The sequence below is a fragment of the Aulonocara sp. 'chitande type north' Nkhata Bay genome, linkage group LG6, assembly GCF_057382095.1.
Source record: "Aulonocara sp. 'chitande type north' Nkhata Bay isolate Kocher_YH1m ecotype deep benthic linkage group LG6, A_spYH_male_GT1.1, whole genome shotgun sequence".
NCBI classification, from domain to species: domain Eukaryota; kingdom Metazoa; phylum Chordata; class Actinopteri; order Cichliformes; family Cichlidae; genus Aulonocara; species Aulonocara sp. 'chitande type north' Nkhata Bay.
In genome coordinates, this window is record NC_141349.1 from 36,337,510 (window position 1) to 36,360,488 (window position 22,979).

The 22,979-nt window shown below is 37.2% G+C and overlaps 2 protein-coding genes across 4 annotated transcripts; one reads left to right on the forward strand and one right to left on the reverse strand.

Annotated features, from left to right (window-relative positions):
- Window positions 1-242: 242 nt before the first annotated feature.
- tmc5 (transmembrane channel like 5) lies at window positions 243-12,314 on the reverse strand. 2 transcript variants are annotated; one of them, XM_086297686.1, is made up of 21 exons: window positions 12,190-12,314; window positions 11,532-11,724; window positions 10,752-10,951; window positions 10,488-10,556; window positions 7,061-7,177; window positions 6,821-6,923; window positions 6,472-6,550; window positions 6,081-6,362; window positions 5,412-5,545; window positions 4,985-5,129; window positions 4,702-4,854; window positions 4,225-4,391; window positions 3,267-3,342; window positions 3,043-3,140; window positions 2,864-2,959; window positions 2,645-2,720; window positions 2,082-2,215; window positions 1,717-1,890; window positions 1,459-1,537; window positions 1,223-1,315; window positions 243-1,134 (listed from the first exon to the last, which is right to left on the reverse strand). In XM_086297686.1, exons 2-21 carry the CDS (start codon window positions 11,603-11,605, stop codon window positions 556-558), a joined length of 2,928 nt encoding a protein of 975 aa, XP_086153812.1. In that variant the 5' UTR covers window positions 11,606-11,724; window positions 12,190-12,314; the 3' UTR covers window positions 243-555. The 2 variants fall into 2 exon arrangements, with proteins under 2 accessions (XP_086153812.1, XP_086153813.1); XM_086297687.1 differs by lacking the exon at window positions 12,190-12,314 and having other exon boundaries at window positions 11,532-11,851.
- A 641-nt stretch (window positions 12,315-12,955) lies between these two features.
- Window positions 12,956-22,971, forward strand: tmc7 (transmembrane channel like 7). 2 transcript variants are annotated; one of them, XM_086296712.1, is made up of 16 exons: window positions 12,956-13,113; window positions 15,962-16,223; window positions 16,316-16,464; window positions 16,641-16,796; window positions 16,886-16,968; window positions 17,051-17,196; window positions 17,273-17,420; window positions 18,187-18,369; window positions 18,493-18,638; window positions 18,736-18,850; window positions 19,149-19,246; window positions 20,550-20,733; window positions 20,838-20,968; window positions 21,160-21,315; window positions 21,403-21,481; window positions 22,049-22,971. In XM_086296712.1, the coding sequence occupies exons 1-16, from the start codon at window positions 13,098-13,100 to the stop codon at window positions 22,247-22,249; spliced, it is 2,253 nt and encodes a 750-aa protein (XP_086152838.1). In that variant the 5' UTR covers window positions 12,956-13,097; the 3' UTR covers window positions 22,250-22,971. The 2 variants fall into 2 exon arrangements, with proteins under 2 accessions (XP_086152838.1, XP_086152839.1); XM_086296713.1 differs by having other exon boundaries at window positions 12,974-13,113; window positions 15,981-16,223.
- Window positions 22,972-22,979: the final 8 nt, after the last annotated feature.

Sequence of the window (22,979 nt, forward strand, 5' to 3'; positions counted from 1 at the left end):
TTTTTTTTTTTGCACAAATAAAAGAAATAATATTCAACCTAGTATTTTTTTTCCTGTTTCTGGAGAGTGTTCTAAAAATGTCCAGAACAAGAGCTGTCGTTTGGGGGGGGGGGGGGGGGGGGAATCAAATGTAGCAATGTATGCATAGTTCCTGAAGAGGGCAGTGTTGTCTTTATCAGCCACTTGGGAAAATTACATTTCACTCCAGTAACAACTGTAACAAATTTTGCAGGGCATTTTTTTTTTTTAAATTTGCCTTTATTTTGCCTTTTCTAGCTCACATTTCATTATGTGCAACAATTAACAACTTATACAACATTTACATTACAAATGGCACAAATTTATGTTTAGGATTACTCATCACACAAGGCTGACATACCATCATAGAAAGATTTCAAAATTTACTTGTATAAAAGTTGAATTAAGAGGTGGACCTGCACACTCATCTCTTTCATATATTCTTCGCAAAGTGCAAATTCAGTCTTAAAAAGCCACGTGGATGTTTTTCATACATCTGTTTTTTTCATCACTGTAAGATAAAACTCAGCATTTTGTTCAGTAACCATCATCGTATTCATTCTGGGCCGCCTGCCGGGCTAGCATGGCCTGGATAAGAGCACTAGAGCCTGAAGGCCCAGGGTTTTGTGGTGGAGCAGTCATCCACTGAATTCTGTCATCTTCCTGTGCTTGCTGCCTGGCCTGCATGACCTGCATCATGACACTTGACACTGGATGCGGCAGGTCACCCATGTCATCTTCTGTGTCTTCTGCTCTTCTTCTGGCTTGCATGGCCTGTGTGACGGCACTGGATCTGTTGAAAATGTCATATTGATTATTGTCTTCATCCTCCACCCTGTTTCTGGCTGCCATGGCCTGAGCAAGTGCACTGGAAGATGATGGGTTTTCATCATGCATCGGATACTGATCTTCATTCTCCTGGTCAGCTAGTTGACGGGCCAACATGGCTTGCATCAGAGAACTAGAGTTAGACATTTCAGAAGGAACAGGTACTCCACCAATGCTGTATCTTTTCTCCTCCTCTTCAAGTTGCTGACGTGCAAGTAAAGCTTGAACCATGGCATTTGAGTTGGACTGATCACCAGATGAGTGATCATATGAATGCTGTTTCATGCTCTAAACAGTAAATAAAATATTCAGTAAGGCTGATAACAAGCTTCTACATGCAAAGTGATGTCAGCATGAAATAATTTTAACAACAAACCCCTTTTTGTTTCTTCTGTTTGGTGTTTTTGTTTGGGATAGATTTTTGAAGGTCCTGTAACCTTTTTAACAAGAAGGACTTGTCTTTCCCTTCCTGGTGGGAGGGAAACAGAAGCAGTCAGGCAAACAAAAACAAAAACATAAAATGTAAATGTATTCAAGACTAGATAAGTTCCACTTGTTCCTGATGTCTGGTGAAACATATATTAAGGGAAACAGTTTCTAGAACAAACTCACATTGACAATCTGTTGTCTCAGATGACGAATAAGCTCCTTTCGACCATTAGTGACTTGCCACAATATGTATATGATGACACTGAGCAGTAAAATTGCACACAGGAAAACCATTTGCTTAATGACACAAATTTTGCATCAGTACATATGTGCATTTATATGCAAAGCTCAGTTATATGCAAAACATGGCTTGGACTTTTTCGGTCAACGTTACAAAGTACATGCTGTGTACATAAGACAGCACTTGCACTATGCACTTACAGGATGATGAGTGTGATTAGAAAATAGAAGATTTCACTCCGGATGACATTATTGTAAATCTCGACGACCCACTGAGAGCCAGTGATGTTTTTTAGATCATCTATCCAGACATCAACCGCACTGAAGGAATTGTTGAGTCCACGAAAAGGGCCACAGGACTTTGAGGGAGTCAGGCTATGGAGCAAGACAGAGTGAACAAAACAAGACTGAGACTGGAACCTTTCTGTATTTTCAGTACAAAATGCATTATTAATCAAAGACAAATATATATAAATATATTATTTTATTTTAGCTTAGAAAAGAATAAAATAGAATTGATGGATATATTTTTCTCTTTTTTAACAGTTGAAGTCATGTCCTCTTACCTCCAGGCAGTGTATGCAACAATTGACAGGGCTCCCACGAAGAACGGGAAGAAGAGAAGGAAGATGAAGATGGTTTGCATCTGAGCTGCTCTGCCAGATCGCCGTGGGGGCTGACAGTTATGTGTGAGACTGACCTGAGAAGTGCAAAAACCAAACTTGTACTACCCCATAAATACACATCCATAAACAAATATATTGATTTATTTTTGTAGTAACTTTGCTAATAAACTTGTGAGCCATAACAGAAAACAGAGCTTGGAATTGACTTTTTAAAAGATCATTCAGCAGGTTCATGAAACACACAGCATCAGCAGATCCGGCCTAGATCAAATTACAAATCCTACAAAGTTCATTAAATTTCAGTGATTGATTGATCTTGTCTGGTACCATTAAACCATAATGGTTACTCCTTAAATCCGAAACCCAGGCTGTCTTTTCCATTACCCAAAATAAAGCATCCATTCAATGTGATGAAAGGATTTTAATTAATTATTGACTGAGGTGTGCAAATAGAGTAACATGACCCTTATGGAGCATGGAGCAGTCCTGGTAGCAGCATTTACCTTCTTTAGATAAAACAGGATGAAGAATTTGAAAATCTGCATGGCAGGTAGCAGAGGAGAGAAGTAGATTCCAATCCTGTGGAGAGAAAATAGACGATTGCATTTAAATAATTTAAAAAGGTCCAAGATCAAGATAGATAACATAAGATTTGACTAAAATCCACTGACACACTGCTAGAACTTATGAAATGTCGAATGTATTGTTCATATGGTTCATACCAGGCCAGCGTCTGTGAATAGATGAGTTCAAGCACATTTCTGGCTACGTCAAACTCAGGAACCCCCATGCGTGGTATTAATTTTGTCCCGATCACACTATTAGACAGAAATTGAGTATGTGATTTTAAACATAGGTTCATCTAACAATATAAAATATGAATTGAAATTCTATAACTCACTTGCTAAGAAACTCTCCAAAGAAAGATCCCAACATCAGGAAAAGGAAGTCAAAAAGGACCAGACGGTACAAAGACTGCCCTACCATGGACTCCCAACCCTGATGAATGAAACAAATTCACGAATGAATGTCTATGCCTAATGAATAAAGTAGGGACAGATAAAATAAACGTATGTTGTGTTTAAAAAACACAAATAAATAGATAAATGGATATTTATTACTTACTGAACCTTTATCAGGCACCTTATTCATCCAATAATAACACAAAACAGACAGAATGGACATCTTGAGAAAGACATTTCTGTATGTGAAAAAAGAAAGTATTTCAATTTTTATTATTGGTTAAATAAATAATTATATTTGCTTTGTGCTAGATGTCCAAATCCAAATCCAAATCCAATTTATTTATATAGCACATTTAAAAACAGAAAGTTTTCCCAAAGTGCTGTACAGAAACAAAGGAGTAAAACACAAGATGAAGCCACTGACACTCACATAAAAACACAATACTACACATAATAAACATATCAACTCACACCAGTCTGAACGCAATCGAAAAAAGGTGTGTTTTCAAAAGCGACTTAAAAACAGGAAACAAAGATGCCTGTTTAATATTTAAAGGCAGCGTAGTCCAAAGTTTTGGAGCCATAATTGAAAAGGCTCGTTCTCCTCTTTGTTTTAGCCTAGATTTTGGGACAACCAAAAGCAGCTGATCTAAGGGTCCGCGAAGGAATATAAGGCTGAAGTAACTCGGAAAGGTATGGGGGAGCAAGACCATTAAGGCATTTATGGTCTATAAATTTATAGATGTGTCGATAGCTGCACCACTTTACATATATACAGTCATGGCTTTACATAGATACCACTATACTTTATATATACTTTTGTTTAAGCCTGGTCCTAGAACTGTTCCTAGATCCTAGCACTCCCAGTCTTCTCACTATACTTCAGGAAGTCCTACATTGTTTTATAACACAGCCCACAAATTACACTGCAATTAACTCTAACAAGATTGGGAGCCTGCTACCATGCTGGTGACTCTGTGATGATGTCATAGGCACACCAAAACAAGGTTAGTTGCCTCCTTATTTCCGGTCTAATGGTAAACTAAGATATCTGTATTTTGTTATCTATCTAGACATAGACATAGACATATTTATATACATATATTGTTTTATTTCACCTGATCAACAGAGCATATATCTGTTTGCGGTGGGTGGAGTAATGCTCAAATTTGTTGAAGAGGGAGTAGAAGAGTGGAATAACCAGGTTTATTAAAGACACCACAAAGGGAACCAGGAGTGTCTTTGCCTCCTCAAGCAGAGACCAATTGTCATTTTCTGTTGCCTGCTGTAAAACATAAAACAGGTAAAGATAGTGGATAATGACAAATACTGTATGCAATACAGTATTTGTAAAAACCCTGCACTGTTGGTAAATGACAAGACTTTCAGTAAATTTATGACACCTGGTTTAGATTTTCACGCTCTGAGAGTACAGGTGAGGTATATATTTTTACATGTTTTTTAGTTTCTACTAGTTTTACTAACAAGAAAAGTGATTTCTCTAGAGAAAAAATATGCATTCACATTGCCTGTAGTCTACATTTAACAGACACAAGTAATTCCAAAGTCTAATTATTCCATTTTAACTTATGTACCTCAATCTCATACTCGCAGAGATAGTAAATACCGGCTGCACAACCAAAAGCCAAGCTTGTGGAGAGAAGCCAGCAACTAAAATGAATCCCATAGTGCTTCAGTTTTTCAGAGACTGTAAGGCGCTCCTGCTGGGCCGTTTCTGATAAAGACTCCTGAGTGAGCAGCAAGAGGACAAACAATGAAATACTGATGTGTATGTAGGTGTAAAATACAGAATTTCAATCTGTCACAGTTAATTCAGCATTTGATATTTTTTAGAAAAAGAAAAAAGCTATAAGTCACCTTGAGCTGGACACAAAGGTTGTTCCTGCGCTGTTTCACTGCTTTCTCATTGGTTACACTAAAATCCCAGGTGCAAAGAAGTTGCCATGCACTGTTTGATGTCGAGTCTGCTAGTACATAGTTGTTCTTGAAATTGACTGCCATGCTGCACGTGGACAAATCAAGATTCAGAATCATTGTTAGAATCAGAGCTATTGGAGCAGCTATGAGAGTTTTTATATCTACAACTATTAATCAATGTTATGATTGCTTGTTTTGGCATACTTATATTAGAATTTTCACATTTCCTAATAATTTATTATTATATTTATCAATTTTTTCTTTTAACTTATCTCCTCTTCTCCCACATGCATGTTGAGGAGTCATAACAAAGCAAATTCCCTGTGGACTTGAGTAAAATCTTTAGCATGATGAGGACTTAACTAACCTGAAAATAAGTGAAATTCCACATAGCACCATATAGACTGCAATGGTGAAGAAATAGGCCAGCTGCATGTTGTAACCCACCAGAGATTCATTGCTGTAGCTACCGTAGTACATGACCGTATACTTGAAGTAACCCTAGGAAATCCAAAATATATGCAACTCTTGTTCACTCAGTACAGAGAGAATTAGAAAACATCTAACATGATATTACATAATACATATCAACAGTGTTTGCTAGTTCTAATTGATTATGATCTGCCATCTAGAGCAGATTCATGTTTTAGATTTTCTTTTGTGAAAACAAATGCTGTTGCACTGTCACTCCACTTGACGAAACCCCACTTGTGGTTGGGGTTTGCATGTGCTCTTTGTGCATGAATGTTAGGTTAACTGGTGACTAAACTGGCTATAGGTGTGGATGTGAGACTGGTGATCTGTCCAGACTGTATCCATCATTGGAAAACAAATAACTGCATCCAAAATAATGCAGATTTGAGCCATGAGCATGAGCCATGACTGAGAACCTTCACAGACATGAGCATAAACCAAATAATTAGCTCTTTAAATATTACATAGTCATTTAATTAAATGGTAATTATTACATTAGCTTTAAATTTTAAAATAAGGATGGTTGTGACTTCAACAGAAGATAAATGCATGTACTACTTACAGCTCCAGTTAGTATCTCCAGTCCTCTGAAGGTCACATTTTGGGGTACGTTGTTCACAATTTGAGAAATATTTGGGGTTTGCTTGTAAACAAGCAGAGGGATGGTGACAAAGCCAAAGTTGACCAGGAATGAGAAAATGTTAAACATGAGAAGCCACTTCAGGAACACAAAATAGGTGAGAACACTGGTCCCAAACTTCCCACCAATGCTTTTCATAGCGCCTTGCCACAGTTTCAGGGTCTGCTTGGCTGACTTTACATGGTACCCGCATTTTCGTGAAAACTGAAAAAAGATCATAACATTCTGTATGTAGCATATGAGCACAAATTATGAATGAGCTAGGCTCATAAAGAGATGCAGCTGTTGCTTTTATGACAGATAAAACACTCACCAGAGACAGCTTTTCAGAGCAATCTGCCAAACATGTGAATTGGCGAGACTTCTTGGAAGACTGTAATTCCAATTCTTTCCTGTAAGAGTAAAACCATTGGGATCCTTGTCAAGCAAATTACCTGCATCACAAGTTTCTGCAGGCTGTAGAAGCCCCTTTGGACTTTCTTGTGTAATTTGTGTTGGACAAATACTTCCTTCAGAGATCTTTATTGCAACACCTGTGGCCTCCAAGCATTTGCATACAGCCTAGTTTATGGTTCCCAGCAGGATGCAATGTTTAACTAAATGTTTCGAATGACACTGAGAAGGATTTTGTTATCATCTTTATTTGTTTGTGGCTCACCCACCTGATATGTTTCTTGTCTTTAAAGCTCATTGGAAGATCCCGAATGGCCTGGATTCTGTCTCGTGTTGACAGAGCAGCAAGTTCCTCGAGCAAGTTTTGTTGCTCTGCCAGACACAAGATGACAAGACAAGTGCTGGCTGTTAAATCTTTGCGAGTACTGCCTTTCAGAATACATATCAGGTGTCATAATTCACTATCCAAAAATCCACAGGATAATCTGACACCCCTCAGGTGTGCTTACCATTTTGCATCTCATTCCAGATGGCATCCTCTGTGAAAGCTGTTTGGGTATGATCTGCATTAGGAAACATGCTCATCCTTCTCATCGCTATTCCTCTCCACCGCATTGTCATTTTTCCTGGATTTGCACACAAGCAAAAGACAGCCAGCCTTCTGTTGTGATTATTGTGGATTTTCAAACTCAAAAGCATGAGATTGATACAAGAACAGAGTGACAGTCAGCAAATGAACTGGGTAGCATTTTTAAATGTAACACCTGCAGCCGTTTATGCAGCCTTTATCACTTACTCTTTTCTATAATAACAATAAGCTGCTACTTATTTATAAATCTAAAGATAAATATCGACTGCAAAAACACTGACAGAAAGCACTGCTGATAGTACAGGACACAGCACCATATACAAACTAATGTGGGTCCTAATATGCAACTGTTTGTTCAAAATCTTTATTTCTGATGAATTTATGATTTCATATTTATTTTCATTTCATATAATGCTATGATACTGAAGGTGTTGGTGCCATTGCCCACCAAACTGTATTACTTTGCAGTTATTGTCAGAGTATCAGTCTGTGTGTATTATTTGCATGCATTAGTTTTAGTCTTGGTATGACTCTGGAATTTCTTTTTAGTCTTTCAGAAGCATAAAGATTAAATAAAATGGGAGAAAATGGAAGACATAGTTATAATTCATCCTGAATTTCTATCTATATGGATTCCATGACAGTCCATCCAACAGTTGCTAATACAGTTTACTTGTGTATTTAATGTAATAGGTGATGAAATAGATATTAGACAAGTGAAAACAGATGTAAATCAAAGTTGTATATCTGTGTCATGTTCTATGGTAATCAAACTATACACTGAAAAAAAGGCCATGTTGGATTTACTTGATTCAATAGTGGACATTGGTTGCACACAAATGTTTTGCTTTGGCAGAAACTTAGACAAATGAGTTAAATCAACACAACTTATTCCTATTCAATAAACCTGTGCATTTTGTGTTCAGAAAACACAACTGAAACATGTTTAGATGAAGTAAGTTGAGCTCTTGGAATATTTTAATCCTTCACAATTTTGTCATTTTATTTCAACACTATTCAATAACTTTTACCCCAGTACTACTTGGTCACTTAAATACTACATGTTGTCTTCATATTACATAATGTTCAACAAAGTCTAGAGTCTGGTTACTATAAAAAGTGAACGGGTCTACAACAACTACAATCCTCCTATCTTTCAGGGGCATAAGCCTGAAGTGATAGGTCACTCGGCAGCGAACACCCTGGACAGCTCACCAGTCTACCACAGAGACAAACAACCATTCACATTAAATTGTGGATTTGAACCCAGGACCTTCGTGAGGCAACAGCACTAATGCCACCATTACATGTGGTTAAACCATGATAAAAAGCGATAGCATACATGTGGTGTGTTTGTAGTTGTCTGTGTAATTTCATGAGTCCAGCAACTAGCCACTCTTACTAGATTGTATCAGATCATCTCAACAAGAACAAATTAAGTTGTTGAATTTCATACAGATCCTACATGATTTAATTACGTTCAAGATAGAAACATGAAATTTTTGTGTTCAAATTAAAAGGTAGGCTTTTTTAATGTAACAACCACCCAATTTACTTCTTTCGGTTTACCAAAAAAGTAGAGGCGGCTGCTCGACTTGACTGAGATGGATGCCTTCGTCAAACCACGATCCAAAGCGTGCGAGACTGAAATCCTGTGTGATGTAAACATTGCTATATTATTGACTTACTTCACTCGCTGTTGGTCACATGAACAATAACCGTATGACTGTTCCCACCACTAGCTCATGACCCTACGCTGTGTTCACTGCATGATTCCATGTTTTGGCACTGATCACCACCTGCACTCATGTATATATCTTTCTACGTAGCACTTTTAATTCTTATTCTCATGTATATATCTCATGTATATCTCATGCATATATCTTTCTACGTAGCACTTTTAATTCTTATTCTTACTTTTATTTTTTCATGTCTATTTAAGCGCAATTTATGACAGCATGTTTGCACTGAAGCACCGCAGCAATTTCCTAATGTTGTAAACCTGCTCAACATTTGGCAATAAAACCCTTTCTGATTCTGATTCTGATTCAAACATGAACAATTTAATCTACCCTCTCTGCATATTATGTAGTTTCTACACTATAGAGTTACTATAGAGTTACACTTAACTTTAAAGCATGAGGCACTTGTGTTAAATACACACAAGATACTTACATAAATCCAAGAGCTGGCCAATCCCTTTTTTTCAGTGTAGTTGAAAAACCGACCAACAAACACTTCTACTGTATGCTGTAACTTTTTATTTGAACTTCATGCAAAAAACATTTACTAAATAATCCCCTTTGCTCTGTTTTATTTTCTATGCCAATTTCCTTGTAGCTTTTATTGTTGACATCCATTATATCCACAATTAAGGATACAGTCTAGTGAAGACATGAGTATGAGGATGAATGGCAATGTTATTTGAACACTCAAAAAAAAAATGAAATTGGGTGGTTGTTACATGTACAAGATTCAAACTTGTAATTTGAACTAAATAATTTCATGTTTCAATGGTGAATGTAATTAAATCATGTAGCATCTGCATGAAATTCAGCAACTTAATTTGTTCTTGTTGAGATGACATGATACAATCTAGTAAGAGTGGTTAGTTGCCTGGACTCACAAAATTCACAAGATCACATTAGATGTCAAACTGCAGGAAAATCGCTGGAGTTTTAAGAGGCAGACAACTACACCACGTGTATGCTATCGCTATTTATTGTGGTTTAACCTGTCAAGGACAAAAACATACAGAAAATTCTGCATCAAGCCTTCTAATCATAGCTTTCCTAGTTTTGGTAAGCCTGGATTGACAGCTTGGTGGCGTGATGGTTAGTGCTGTTGCCTCACAGCAAGAATTCTAAATTACCCATGAATATAAGTGCAAATGGTTGTTTGTCTCCATGAAATCATCAACCCCCATATTGGTTCATTGAGCACGACTAGCAGTAATTGCCTTGATTAACAAAGTAGTTGTTCAAACAACGAGATTTCATTGCGTTTTCCTAAAGTTTTTAACTTGTGTCGAATCAATTAAAACAAATTTCACTCTACATACTTAAATAAATCACTTCAAGTCAATGTAAGTATACTACGCTGATCCAACATAATCTGATTACATTAAGCCACCAAATGCCAAATGTGTTGGTTTGACATGGTCAAAAATCGGTTATTGTACTTGGTTAAATCACGTGGAAAAAGGCGCCATGATTAAATTGTGTTCATCCAACAACAGATTTTTTTGAGTGAAATGATTATCCTGTGATGGAAACTTTACAGATTAATGTGTGTTTAGTTATACCATAAAGGAACTGTGTAATCTTAAGTGTCATGAAGCGTATTACCTGAAGACGATGGAAGTGGAATAGATCTTGACTGATTATATTCAGGGTCCATCCCAAATATACTGTGATCTAAAATGTAGAGGAGATAGAGAGGAAGTATCAACAAAAGGTTACTTAGCAACATCCACTGGCATATACAAAAAACGAAGCTGCTGAACAAGTAACACAACTTTTTCAATCAAACAAACACAAATGTGTACAAAAACTTTATGTTGCTTTATAGTTAAATAATTTAACATGGCCACAAAGAGGTGATACACATACTGGGTCCATGGTGCCTTGGAGGACTCCTTGGGCGTATGGAAATGGCATCCATTGGGATGTTTTCTCTACCCCTCCAGCTTTGTTCCTGCCAGCCACCTTGAGGCACTCTCCCTATAGCAGCATCATTGCTAGCCCTGTCACCCCACCAGGTTGGGTCTTTGTTGTCATAGGGGTTAGTATGATGGGTTTTGCTGGAAGCCCTAGAGCCCAAACAGAATAAATTAAATTATTAATAAATTATATAAACGTATGACACCTAAGAGCACTGACGTTATCACATCAGGAAGAGAACAGAAATTTCAAGTCACCGATATAGTTATTTGAATTTAAACTGTGGAGGTTTTATTTAATTTAAAGTACATTCAGTCTTATAGAGTATTGGACTCATTTTAACAGTAATCTGCAGAGACTAGTATGATAAAGTTTACTCTAGGGCTCTCATATAATCATCCACAATCCTCAGACCTTAAATCTTGTACCAAAAAGATTAACACTAAAATGAACCAGCCGAGGATAAAGCAAAGATATATAACAAATTCGCGCTGTTGCCTTTTTCTTGAGGCGATCCTGTTGAAGCTAGTTTTTCATTTGCTTGCTTGACATTCTGACCTTTTCTTCACAGTACTTCCTCTTACTACAAGCACACACAACACACCACTCAAACTCCTTCACAAACACATTCTTTGACAAATTGTAATTCTATACTTTTCAGGAAAAAAGATTTCTCTGATGCACATTTGAGGACAAAAACAAATTTTATGTTATAATATAAACACAAACCTTCTATCAATTTCCAGAGTCTCGGTGTCATGGTATGCATGGTTGAAAAATCCCCCGTTCCTGTAACTTGTCATGAGATCCTTCAAATCGATCCGTTTGCTTTTCTTTGGAGACAGCAGTGATTCCTCAGCTCAGTATGCCCCAGTCGCTCCCAATATGAGGATTTCGGTGTCAAGTGGCAAAATGTAAACGACTTATTCCATATAAAAGACAAATATTAAAATAAAGCAATAGAATTGTGCTTGAAGTCAAGTTATCAAGCTAAAGACTAAACCTAAACAAGTAGTATAACATGTTAATACCACATAGTTTTCTGTATAGAGGCAGCTTCATAGAAAGCATGTGCAATTTGATCTCTAGAGCGCTCGGTCCGATCATTATAAATTCATGTAGGAGGTTTGGTTTCAGCCTGTGGAAAGAGGTTTGGTTGCAGTGGTATAGCTCTGTGGTTCTCACAAAAACCATTATATTATGGCAAGAGAACACCTCGGTCTTATATAACAATGAACAGAAAACAACAGACTGATGGCTGAACTATGGAAACAGGAAACCTATAAGAAATGTGTAGTTAGAGTTAGGTTCTCATATAATAACAAACCTGTAAAGATTAAAAGAACTTGTCAAATGACATTCTGCTCTGTTATTAGCCTCTGCTTACCTGGTTACTGTCCTGTAATGGAGAGAATATATCTAAAAGGGCGTCCTGACAATACAGAGTTGCAGCTTAAAAGTCTGAGGAGTATCTCTGAATTACCGTCAGTGACATAAAAAGAAGGACTGTCCTCCTACCAGGAAGTTTAGCCTGAGCTCACAAAGGTAAAAGTCCGCTGCTTTTGGACTGGCACTTGGATATTGAAAGGTTACGCTAGATTGTGACATGAATAATTAAACCGCCAGTGCTAATAATTATTTAGCATCCTTATTAAAACTTAAGGTGATAAGGCTCAAAAGGCTGACCTATAGGGTTGAATCCTGTTACAGACAGATAAATGAAACCTAACCAATAAACAAATAGTCGGAAACCGGAAAAAATGAGCGTGCGAATTGGGTTTACTATGCTCCACACAGGGAAGGAAGAGTTGTGAGCAAGCATTTTAATGAAGTGAAAGGACAAACATAGACAAACTGGGAATATATTGTGTGACTGTGAAACTAACTAATATAATATGTAATCTGTATGTTCATAATTTTGTTTTTTTCTTTTGAGACTGTGAGTTAACTAAAACCTATTTTAAACTTAAACCTGTCATATTAGTATAATTAGCACATTCGCTTAAAAAATCCTACAAAAATGACTACATAGCATAGAATATAATATTAAACATGTAACTAGCAACACAGACTATTATAAAATGAAACCAAACACGACACCCAGATATAACATAAATAAATAATAGCTAGTGTCGCTCCCGGAGCTGTATCCACATCCAGGAAGTAGATGTTGGGAAAGACTGCTATTATCTTCCTGACAGCTGGGAGAGTTAACTCCTTGTTTTTGACGAAGTCTGATGGTTAATTGTTAGCTAATACATAAATAGCTGTATTTATTCTGTCGGAAAGGAAACAATGGAAGTCGACTCAGGTATTTTTGAAGTTCGTGCATTACTTCAGAACATTAATTAACCCAATTTATTTCTACATTAGCTAACTAGCTAATAATGCTAGCCGCTAAAAAGTAGCTAAAAGTTTGTTGTGCTGGTGAATGATTTGACAGAGGGTCATATAACGATTACAGGAAGACCTTCAAATGAGAGCAGGAAGAGATTTTGTTTGTCTGGTTTGGCTCGAGTGTGTTTACGGTGTCGAAACTCAATTGTCGGCTCATAAAACAGTCTGCTCCCTTGGTTAGCCATTGTCTTTTCTCCTGGGAGGCAAACGTAAAAAGGAGTGTCGAATTTTAACAATGTTTTTGTTAGCTGTAGATACATATACTTGAGTTGTGACGTGATGTTATTGTTTGTATGTGTAAACTTATTATAAGGCGCAGGGTGTTAGGGACATTAGGGTAGCCAGTAGTGACCTGTTCGTATACAGTACTTATTAAAAATCTATTAAAAGCTCATAAGTGTGCACAGTTTGAAATATCAGTATCCTGTGATCTACAATTTATCATTAATTACTTTTGTGGAATGTCGAGTTTAAGGGTGCATCATTTTCTTCATTTGTATTGATTTTTATTATTATTCCCATAATATAAAACAGCTTCTTCTCAGTTTTCTGTCACTTAGAAAAGTGTTAGAAAACTCTGTCCTCCTCTCGTTCTTCTCACCACTCTCAGTCAGTGCAACCTCAATTCCCCCTTTCTCTTCCTTTCCACCATCCTCTATCACATGTTCTTGCTCACCCTGCTACACAAACTCTTACTTGAAGTATAATTTTTCAGTTTTCATCCTTTTGGGGCTCATGTCAGAGGTCAACTCTGATCATTGAGGCACAGTTTAACTCTTGCGAATAATGTAGCTATCTTTATATTTGTGAAATTTTAAATGAATCCCAACACTATAACAACAGTACCTTGAGAAGACCTGATATCAGTATGTTAAAGTATGTTAAAAATACATTAGATTAAATTAGATTTATGATATGTTCAATGTTTTGAACTTGTGACAGCCATTTTCTGTTTGTTTTACTTTGATGTTATCAAACAGAAGTCATATGGCAGTTTAAAGGTCTTGCAGATATAAACCAGGTGATTCAGTAATACGTAAAAATGGTTTCCACAGACATGCTACCAGAGGGTTTTCTAGATGTAGAAAAAGCTACATCTAACGAAACTATTGGCATGTGAATTTTTTTTCCTTTTCATTCTTTTTTATTTAGATTAAGAAGAAGTGTCAGTTCGGTATTTTAAGCCTTAAGATATACCAGCTTCCTCAAAATGCCTTGCTTGCCTAACAGCTGGCTCCACATACAGAAGCAGAATTCTACTTGATGTTAGTCTTAGTAAAGTTTCAGTTCAAGCTGCTATCGAAACAAATGATTACTTGAAATAACTTTTTGTTCTCAAGATATGAGCTCATCATGTGTCAAATAATTTGGAGGAGACCTGCTTCTGGTTATCTGGCTGTTTCTGAAATTCATGGCCACATGTTATAATGGTGTTAAGTTTAGCTTGGTAAATTTGAGAGACATCCTATATTGATTTAACGTTTTCAACAGCCTCTTAACCATTCTTAACCTGTTAGCTGTTATCTTTGCTGACCTTCCTTTTGAACGAAATGTGTTAATGGCTGACAAGTGAACTCAGTTTACCTCCTTTGCCTCTCAATTCTTTTGTTTTAATGCCATTTCTCAATTTTGCTTTCTTGGAGAAAGACATGAGTAATGAGACTCATTAGCAGTCACCTGGAGAGAATAAAGTAACTGTGCTATAAGGTTGAGCCTCAATGTGTGTTGGACTAAACCATTTCTAAATTTGTAAGTCTGGCAGAGAGCTTCTATTATTTTTGTAATCATCCAACAGATTTATTCAGGCAGTTTAATTATGACATAATTTACATAGGGATTAAAAAATGTAAACAAAAGCATTTTTTTCATTCCTGGCTTGGAAGGGCCCCTCCTGCTGGAGCTCTAGGTAGTACTTTTCTCTCCACTGCTACAACCTATTTTTTAAATGGTGTTGATGAGCATTTTTTTTAGCCTTTCTGGAGTTTTTTTTTTTTTTTTCATGGTTTAAATTTTATCTTTAGTCACTATGTTAATATCAGTTTGTTCTCATTTCTTTTGTCATGGTGTGTGGTGGTCCTTTGATAAAACTGAATATATGGAGGGAAAAAAATAGGAAAAAAATAAAAAGCAAACTTGTCTAAGAGAATTCAGACTGTGCTGAAGAATAAAGGTGGTCAAATGAAATGTTGACTTTCAAGCTGCATTGTATTTGTACAGTACAGCTGTACAAATATAGCATTTTTACGCTATTTCTATGCATGATTGCACTTGTCAGTAGATCTCTGCACTTATTTCTCAATTTCATAGCAAAACATGAAGAAATGAGGGATGGTTTGTGTCTTTTGCATGGTGATGTAGTTATTATCTCAACTTGAATCCAACTTGAGTCTGCAAATAAAAAAAAGTTTAATTTATGCAAATCTCAGACAACATATACATCCTTAGAAATATATCTGTGCTAGCCCAATATCAAGTGAATCGTGTAGCTGTCCATCTTTTTATGTGGACGTGAATGGATTGGATGGATGGATGGATGGATGGATGGATGGATGGATGGATGGATGGATGGGTTGATCCTGATTTGAAGTGACTGTTGTGAAAATGCAGGGGTAATTAGCTCAGTGTTAAACACAGTCATATTACTTTGTATTATGTATATTTCATCGAGTTTTGTTTTCTGTACAGATGCAATATTAGCATCTGTTCCAGAAGAGCAAAAATAAATGTCATGTAAGAAACATTACTTTGTTTGTCTTTTCAAGTGTTTGTCACTGATCACAGTGGGCGAATCAGCAGTAACCCTCTGCTGGACCAGCTCCCCAGTTACCAGTCCCTGCTGTACCGCAGGAAGTCGTCAACTGTTGGCTCCAAACAAAGAGGCAGCTCTAGAGCAAGGGTTGGCTCATCTGGCAGTTGGAAATGGGGTATAAACACCTTTGTAAGACAAACCGTGAAACAGAAGAGTCAGACTGAGAAGCGACACATCAGAGAACTAGCCAAGCCCATGGCTGAGAAACGCAAACAGTAGGAAACTGTAGTCTGTTATGACTTCTTTCACTAATAGCTAAATAACGTTTTTGTGTGTCAGGAGTTTATTTGACTGTTTGATGTTTTAGGAAACGGTGTGCAGAAGATGCTCAAAAGTTGAGCAGCTGGCAACAGTGGCGACAAAGCACCCGCAAGTATCTGAGGAGGATGAGAGATGAAAGCGAAGAATGGCTGAGCTCTTTGAAGCTCTGGAGGGGAGACATCCACCTAATAGAAGGTAAAAGAAAGACAAACAGATTGTCTGACAGAAATTGTTTCTTTGGTCTCAAAGACTTGTTTGGATTTCTGTTCAGATGGTGCTAATCGGTAATTATAATTTTGCTAAGACAAAGTGTACCTTTGTGTTATGTCAGACTTAAGTTCTCCCTTTTTGCCTCTTTCACTTGTCACTAGGGATGTTTGGAACAGGGATCCTGTCTTACTTCTCCTTTCTGCGCTTCCTGGTCACACTCAACTTTATCATCTTTCTGCTCATGTTCGGTTTTGTCATGTTGCCCATCATCATTGCACCCCATGTTTCAGGAAATATCACCTTCAGCCAGAATGATAGTGAGAGGATTATTTGTTTGTTTGTTTCAATTAGAAGCATATACTAAGCAAGAAAGATGAAAAAGCTTAGCTTATCTGTTATATTACAGGTTACTGCAGCGTGTATGAAAGTGGCAGTCGTCGAGGTCTTGTTAACTATCATAAGTATATTACTGATCTGCTTTCTGGTGAAGTAAGTGTTGTCACATTATTAGTCTCCTGAGAAAGAGTCCACTCTGTAGTTTCTGTACTCACCTGCTGTGCTTCATCTGCAGGGCTTTCTGGAACAGACCTATCTTTTCTACGGCTTCTACAATGTGGAAAAAATCCATTTCTCCCACATAACTTATAATTTGGCACTGGCATACCTGCTGGTCACTATAGGGTACCTCTTCCTCAGTCTTATCTGGATTGTTAAAAGGTATGAAAAAGGCAAACTCAGAAGAAATAACATTTATGTGATGAGATGTGGTCTTGAGTGTTTTCTTCCTTCGAAGGTCTGCCACTGGGTTCAAACATAATCTGATTCAGGATGAGGATTGCTTTCAGAGTTTTTGCAACAAGATCTTTGCTGGCTGGGATTTCTGCATCACCAGTGAGAATGCTGCAAAGCTGAAGAAAAAGACGTTGCTCTATGAGCTGAAGGTTAGTTTATACATCAGAAGCATGATTGTAAAACTGGCTAGTCAAAACAATGGCCAGTTTACAAATTTGTTTTAAACTAATTTGAAAAAATGGGTGCTTACATGGCACCCCAGCAGCTACATACAGTTACTCTAAAGTAAAACTAAGATGTGCATTTTAATATAATCTACTTTTATGGCTTTAGGGACATTCAAGGCCCCAGTTCCCACGTGCATTACTACCGGGGTCACATGCTAATCAGCGTCATTGGTAGTCGCTTCAAATCCTCACCAGGAAGTTAAAATAAATTTATCACAGGTCCCGCCTGCTTCACAGTGCCAGCAGTTATTTAGCCTCTAACCATGTGAAGTCACTGAATGTCATTCACTTTCTATTGTCCCTGGTTGCCACATAGCTGCCAATTGTTTTCAGTGTTGATGCAGCTCTACCCTGTACCTGTGTCCTGGAGGTAGTAGTTCATATGCATGTTAGAGAGGGTGCAATACATCACTGAGAATTGCTTACACTTGTCCCTTGATGTTCCTTAAAGTAAAGTAAAAGAAAAATTTTATTTATATTGCACCTTTCAAGATAAAAATCACAAAGTGCTTCACAGAAGCTAAAACATAAAAATCAAAATCAACCAAAAGCGAGTTTAAAAAAACAACAACAACAAAAAAAACTTCATTAGTCTTACTGATGAGTCTAAAGTAAAGAAAATTAATAATCAAACACCATCATTTTGTTGTCTTGCCTTATTTTAAAATTCATATTTTTATATCTTTAGACTGATTTGGAGGATGAGAAGATCAAGCAGAAAATAGCAGAGCGCACCCACAAAGAAAAATGTCGGCTTTACTTCATCCGTCTCATCCTGAATCTTTTCGTCATTGGTGTACTGGCTGCTTGCTTCTACTGCATTTATTTAGCCACTATCTTCTCCCAGAAAGCCCAAATGAATGACCAAAAGGTAAGACAATTTTTTTTAATATTCTTTCTCTCCACCCACTTTGATTCAACCTTTATGTAGAAATTTCTGGTAAATGTTGGCAACACAGGATAAAAGGTATTTGTTGTTTCTCCTCTTTTGCAGGTGAATTTCATAGTAGATCTCATTTTTGAGTATCTACCTTCAATTGTTATCACCTTTGCCAACTTCATTACCCCAGTACTTTTCTCTTTTATCATCAACTTTGAGGACTATTCTCCTGCTTTTGAGATCCGCTTCACTCTTATGAGGTAAAATGGAGTCTTGTGTTTTGACCTGCTTACTCATAGTTGCAGATTTGAACTTGAAAGTATCTCTGATTTGCCTTCTTTCTTCCTATCCTCACAGGTGTGTCTTCATGCGGTTAACCAGTATTGTGGTTTTGCTCTTTTCTGTCTGGTCTCGGATCACTAAATGTAAAGATGATCCCTGTATTTGTGGCTACAACCACGATCTTTACCCTGTAAGTAATCCTCTTTTGCCATAATGTAATATACAGTGGGTAGTGCCACAGGTACCAGTGTCAAACTCATTTGTATCTTTGCATTAGCTGTTATACATATGTGTTAGAATGTGAATATTACATATGTTAAGTGTAACTGCACGAATATGTGCCCATATTTTGGTCTCTTAGACTTTTAATTTAAAAAAGTATTTAAAAAAAATAGTATATTCCTAATCACCCTATAAAATACATTTCTTAAATCGTGACATGTATGTATGGTAAAATCCAGTCTCTATATCCTTGTTGCTGTCGACAGTGCTGGGAAACGCATGTGGGCCAAGAGATGTACAAACTCACCATCTTTGACTTCATTGTCATCGTTTCCGTCACCATCTTTGTGGAGTTTCCTCGAAAGTAAGACCTCATTTATCCACAGTAGAAAAAAAGTACAGTTCATCTAGTTTTGTGATCATCTCATGACATTTGAAGAGGTGTAAACATGTCACCTTCATAAAAGATTAAGAATCTCTAATGTAACAGTTACAGGAGCTGACTTGGACTACCGTATTTTTCGATAGTGCGCCTTATAATCCGGTGCGCCTTATGTGTGAATTCTGGTTGTGCTTGCTGACCTCGAACTGATTTTATGTGGTACACTGCGCTAAAAAATCTGTCAAAAATGTTTTAGTTCGACTAAGCTACAGAGCCGCACCGCTTGGATGGATTGTCGGAGAATTACGGCTACTGTAGTCAGGAGCCTCGCGGAGTAATCTGGGTCTAAAACTTCGTCCGCTTCAGGTCCCAAAGTTAGATGAATACTGCGACATCACTGAGAGTTAGAAACTGTCTAAATTCCTTCATCTTTAATAAAATGATCAGCGTTGCTGCTTTACCAGGTGGAACAATTAAGTTTAACATCCAGGCATCCATCAAAACAGAATTTATTAAATTTAACAGAGTTAGAAGTTAGCATGAAGTTAGCTCGCTAGTTTACACCGAAACATGATATAGCATGTTCTGACTGAGATTTCTGAAAAAATTAAAATGTACAGCTCTGCTATCACTTCCAGCATAAATAAGGACAGAAAACTAAACAGCAGTGATGTTTGTAGAGTTACTGAAGTTGGATTAACTGGTATATAATGATGTGCTACGTGATCGCTAATGACACAGCTATGTTAGCATAACATAAACACAGTGAAACTGGAGGATGAACGCTAACTTTTTTCCACTCGATAAAAGTTAACGTTAGGGTTCCCGATGGTTAGGGACAAATGCAATCGCATGGCAGGATGCTGTAAATGCACCAAACTTCAGTCAGGAGAACAACTGAGACAATCCATCCACAATACAAGGTTAGTCATTAATATACTGCAACAACATGGGAATAGAGCAGCTGTGAGAGAATTCAGCATTAATGAATCAATGGTACGGAAGTGGAGGAAGAAAGAGGAATGAGTTGAGTCAAGTTTGACTTGTTTTGTTTCGCTTAATGCGCCCTATAATCCGGTGCGCCTTATGTATGAAAACAGATCCATTCATCGACAGTGCGCCTTATAATCCGGTGCACTTTATGGTCTGAAAAATATGGTAGTTTTAGTGTTAGCTTAGTTAGTCTAAATAAATGTAGCTAAAATTATTCTGTCACTGAAGGCTTTGTTTTCTCTGATTATTTCTGCTTTAGTCATTTTTGTCCTTCTTGTTCTATCCTACCCAGACTGCTTCTGAGGTACAGTAATTCTGCCCTGGCTAAATGGATGAGCCAACAGGAGTTTTCTATTCCTCAGAATGTACTGGAGATCGTCTATGGTCAGACCATCTGCTGGATCGGCACTTTCTACTGCCCACTGCTGCCTGCTATCTGCACCCTCAAATATTTCTTTATTTTTTACATCAAGAAGGTGACATTTTGGTTTGAATGCATGTAGTTTTTTTCCTTGCAAGAGTGAAGGAAAAAAGCATGAAATATTCTAGTAAGCCTCATTTGCAAATTTTTGTTTGCTAGGTATCATTAATCAAAAACTGTCGTCCAGCCACACGTCCTTTCCGAGCATCCAGCTCCAACTTCTTTTTCCTCGGCGTGCTGTTGATCGGCCTGACTCTTGCCTGTGTGCCTGTCATAGCTAGTATAGCACAGTGAGTAATGTTCATACTGTGTTCTAATTATATTTGTATAGTTTGTATGGAGCTTTAAAAGAACCTCTAGCAGAAATATTCATGCCAAAGGTCAAAATCTGGCCACTGCCATATAATTATTTTTTTCTTAATATGGATAAATATAGGAACTCTTACTTGTATGCACTCACTTATACTTCCTTTTTGTTCAGGATAAACTGTTCTCGGGCCTGTGGACCTTTTGTTAATTACGAAACCTCCTGGTACGTGGTGCCAGATACAGTTTCTCAGCTACCCAAAGGAGTCGAAAAGCTTCTTCGTGCGCTCTCTTCAGAGGCCTTTGCTGTCTCTTTCTTTGTTATCACATGGTTGGTCCTCTTATTATATATTTTCACCTTTTTAACATTGTTTTTCCTCTGCTGTAATTTTATACTTTGTTTCCATGTTTTTTCCAGTTTGGCCATGTTTTATGTGATTGCACTTGCTGGAGCACACAAGAGGGTCATTAATGAACTAAGACACCAACTAGAAATGGTAGGTCTTATTCCCCCCCCCCCCCCCCCCCCCCCAAAAGGGAGGGGGGGTTCCGTTTGTTAGAAGTCTAGTGCCCACACTTTTAAAGATATCGTTTTCAAATTTTGTGTGATTGTAGATACAGATAACGGCTTAATTTATTGTTGGTGAAAATCTAGTCGAAGTTACACAAAATGTGAAAATCAGTAAAACCTATATTATCAACAGTTTTTTATGGATTATATTTAAACTTCACAACTAGGCCTTGGGGAACATTAGTACCTAAGCTGGCTAAGCATGTGAGCTTCATTTTTAGCGCTCAAGATCAAAGTTGACCTAATTTAAAATTCCAAGAAACCATGTTAAGTAATATCATATGAAATAGCATGGAGATAGCTGTATAACACACCTTATTTTTTCAATATGTTCTGTACGATATCAGTAATAAAAACATCATAAAAAGTCAAAGTTTTATTATAGCTCTTGTCCTTCAGGGGGAGTTGCGTACTCTGAGTGTTCTTGTTATCAATTCAGTTATTGCCAAATAGAGTGTGAACTGAAATCTGTTTGTGTTAATTTGTCAATCAGGAGGGCCGCGACCGGCGTTTCCTGATCCAGAAGCTGTGCCAGGCCCAGAAGCGCTCAGGTGTGAGATCCCCACAATCCAAATTCCAACCCCGCCGCAGCAGCAGCAGAAGCAGTCCTAGCTACCACACTAGCTTCGCCACCAATTTCAGTGATGCGGTGTTCCTGGCCCATGCAGCTCCAAGCTCCTCCACTCAAGTTTAAGGCAAAGGCCTTATTTTACTGAACAAAGCAGAGGTGCATGCTTAGACAATTCTTCAATTGTCTAAGCAGACAATTGAACTTTTCAGACTAATATCTTAAATGTGTTTAATTAACTGTGAAAACACTGCATTGTAAACAAATATCCTGTTCACAGTGCTTCTGACCTTTTCAGTGGGTTTTTTTGCTGTTTGTTTGTTTGTCCAAAAAAACAGTCTGAATATTTGTGAATATATGAATTGACAATCTCAAAAATATTTTTTTCCTTTAATCAAAACTTTATTTTTGTTGAGCTGCAGAGTATTTACTTGCATGTAATCTTTTCCTTCTGAGAAGGATTTCGATTCTTTTAAACTACTGGACTTGTTTTTAAAACTTTTCTCAATCTCATGCACTTTAAATGTATTAACGCAGGGTTTTGGGGGTTTGTTTTGTTTTTTTACTACAGCTTCCTTGTTGACTTGTTTATTTGTGGGTGTTGTTGCATATGCAAATGAATATTTATGACTGTGCCTAATACATTTTGAATGAAATTACTTTTAACACTACTTTTTACTTAGTTTTAGTACCTTTTTAAAATATCTTCTGGACTGTGGGCATATTATTAACAATGTCTCTGTTCTGGGGTTGTTTGGTTTTTTTGTCAGATTTGGGTGAAAATACTCTTGTACTTTCATGATGCCTTAATTTGATTGTGGGTACTGTACATATGAAATAAATGTTTTCCTAAGTA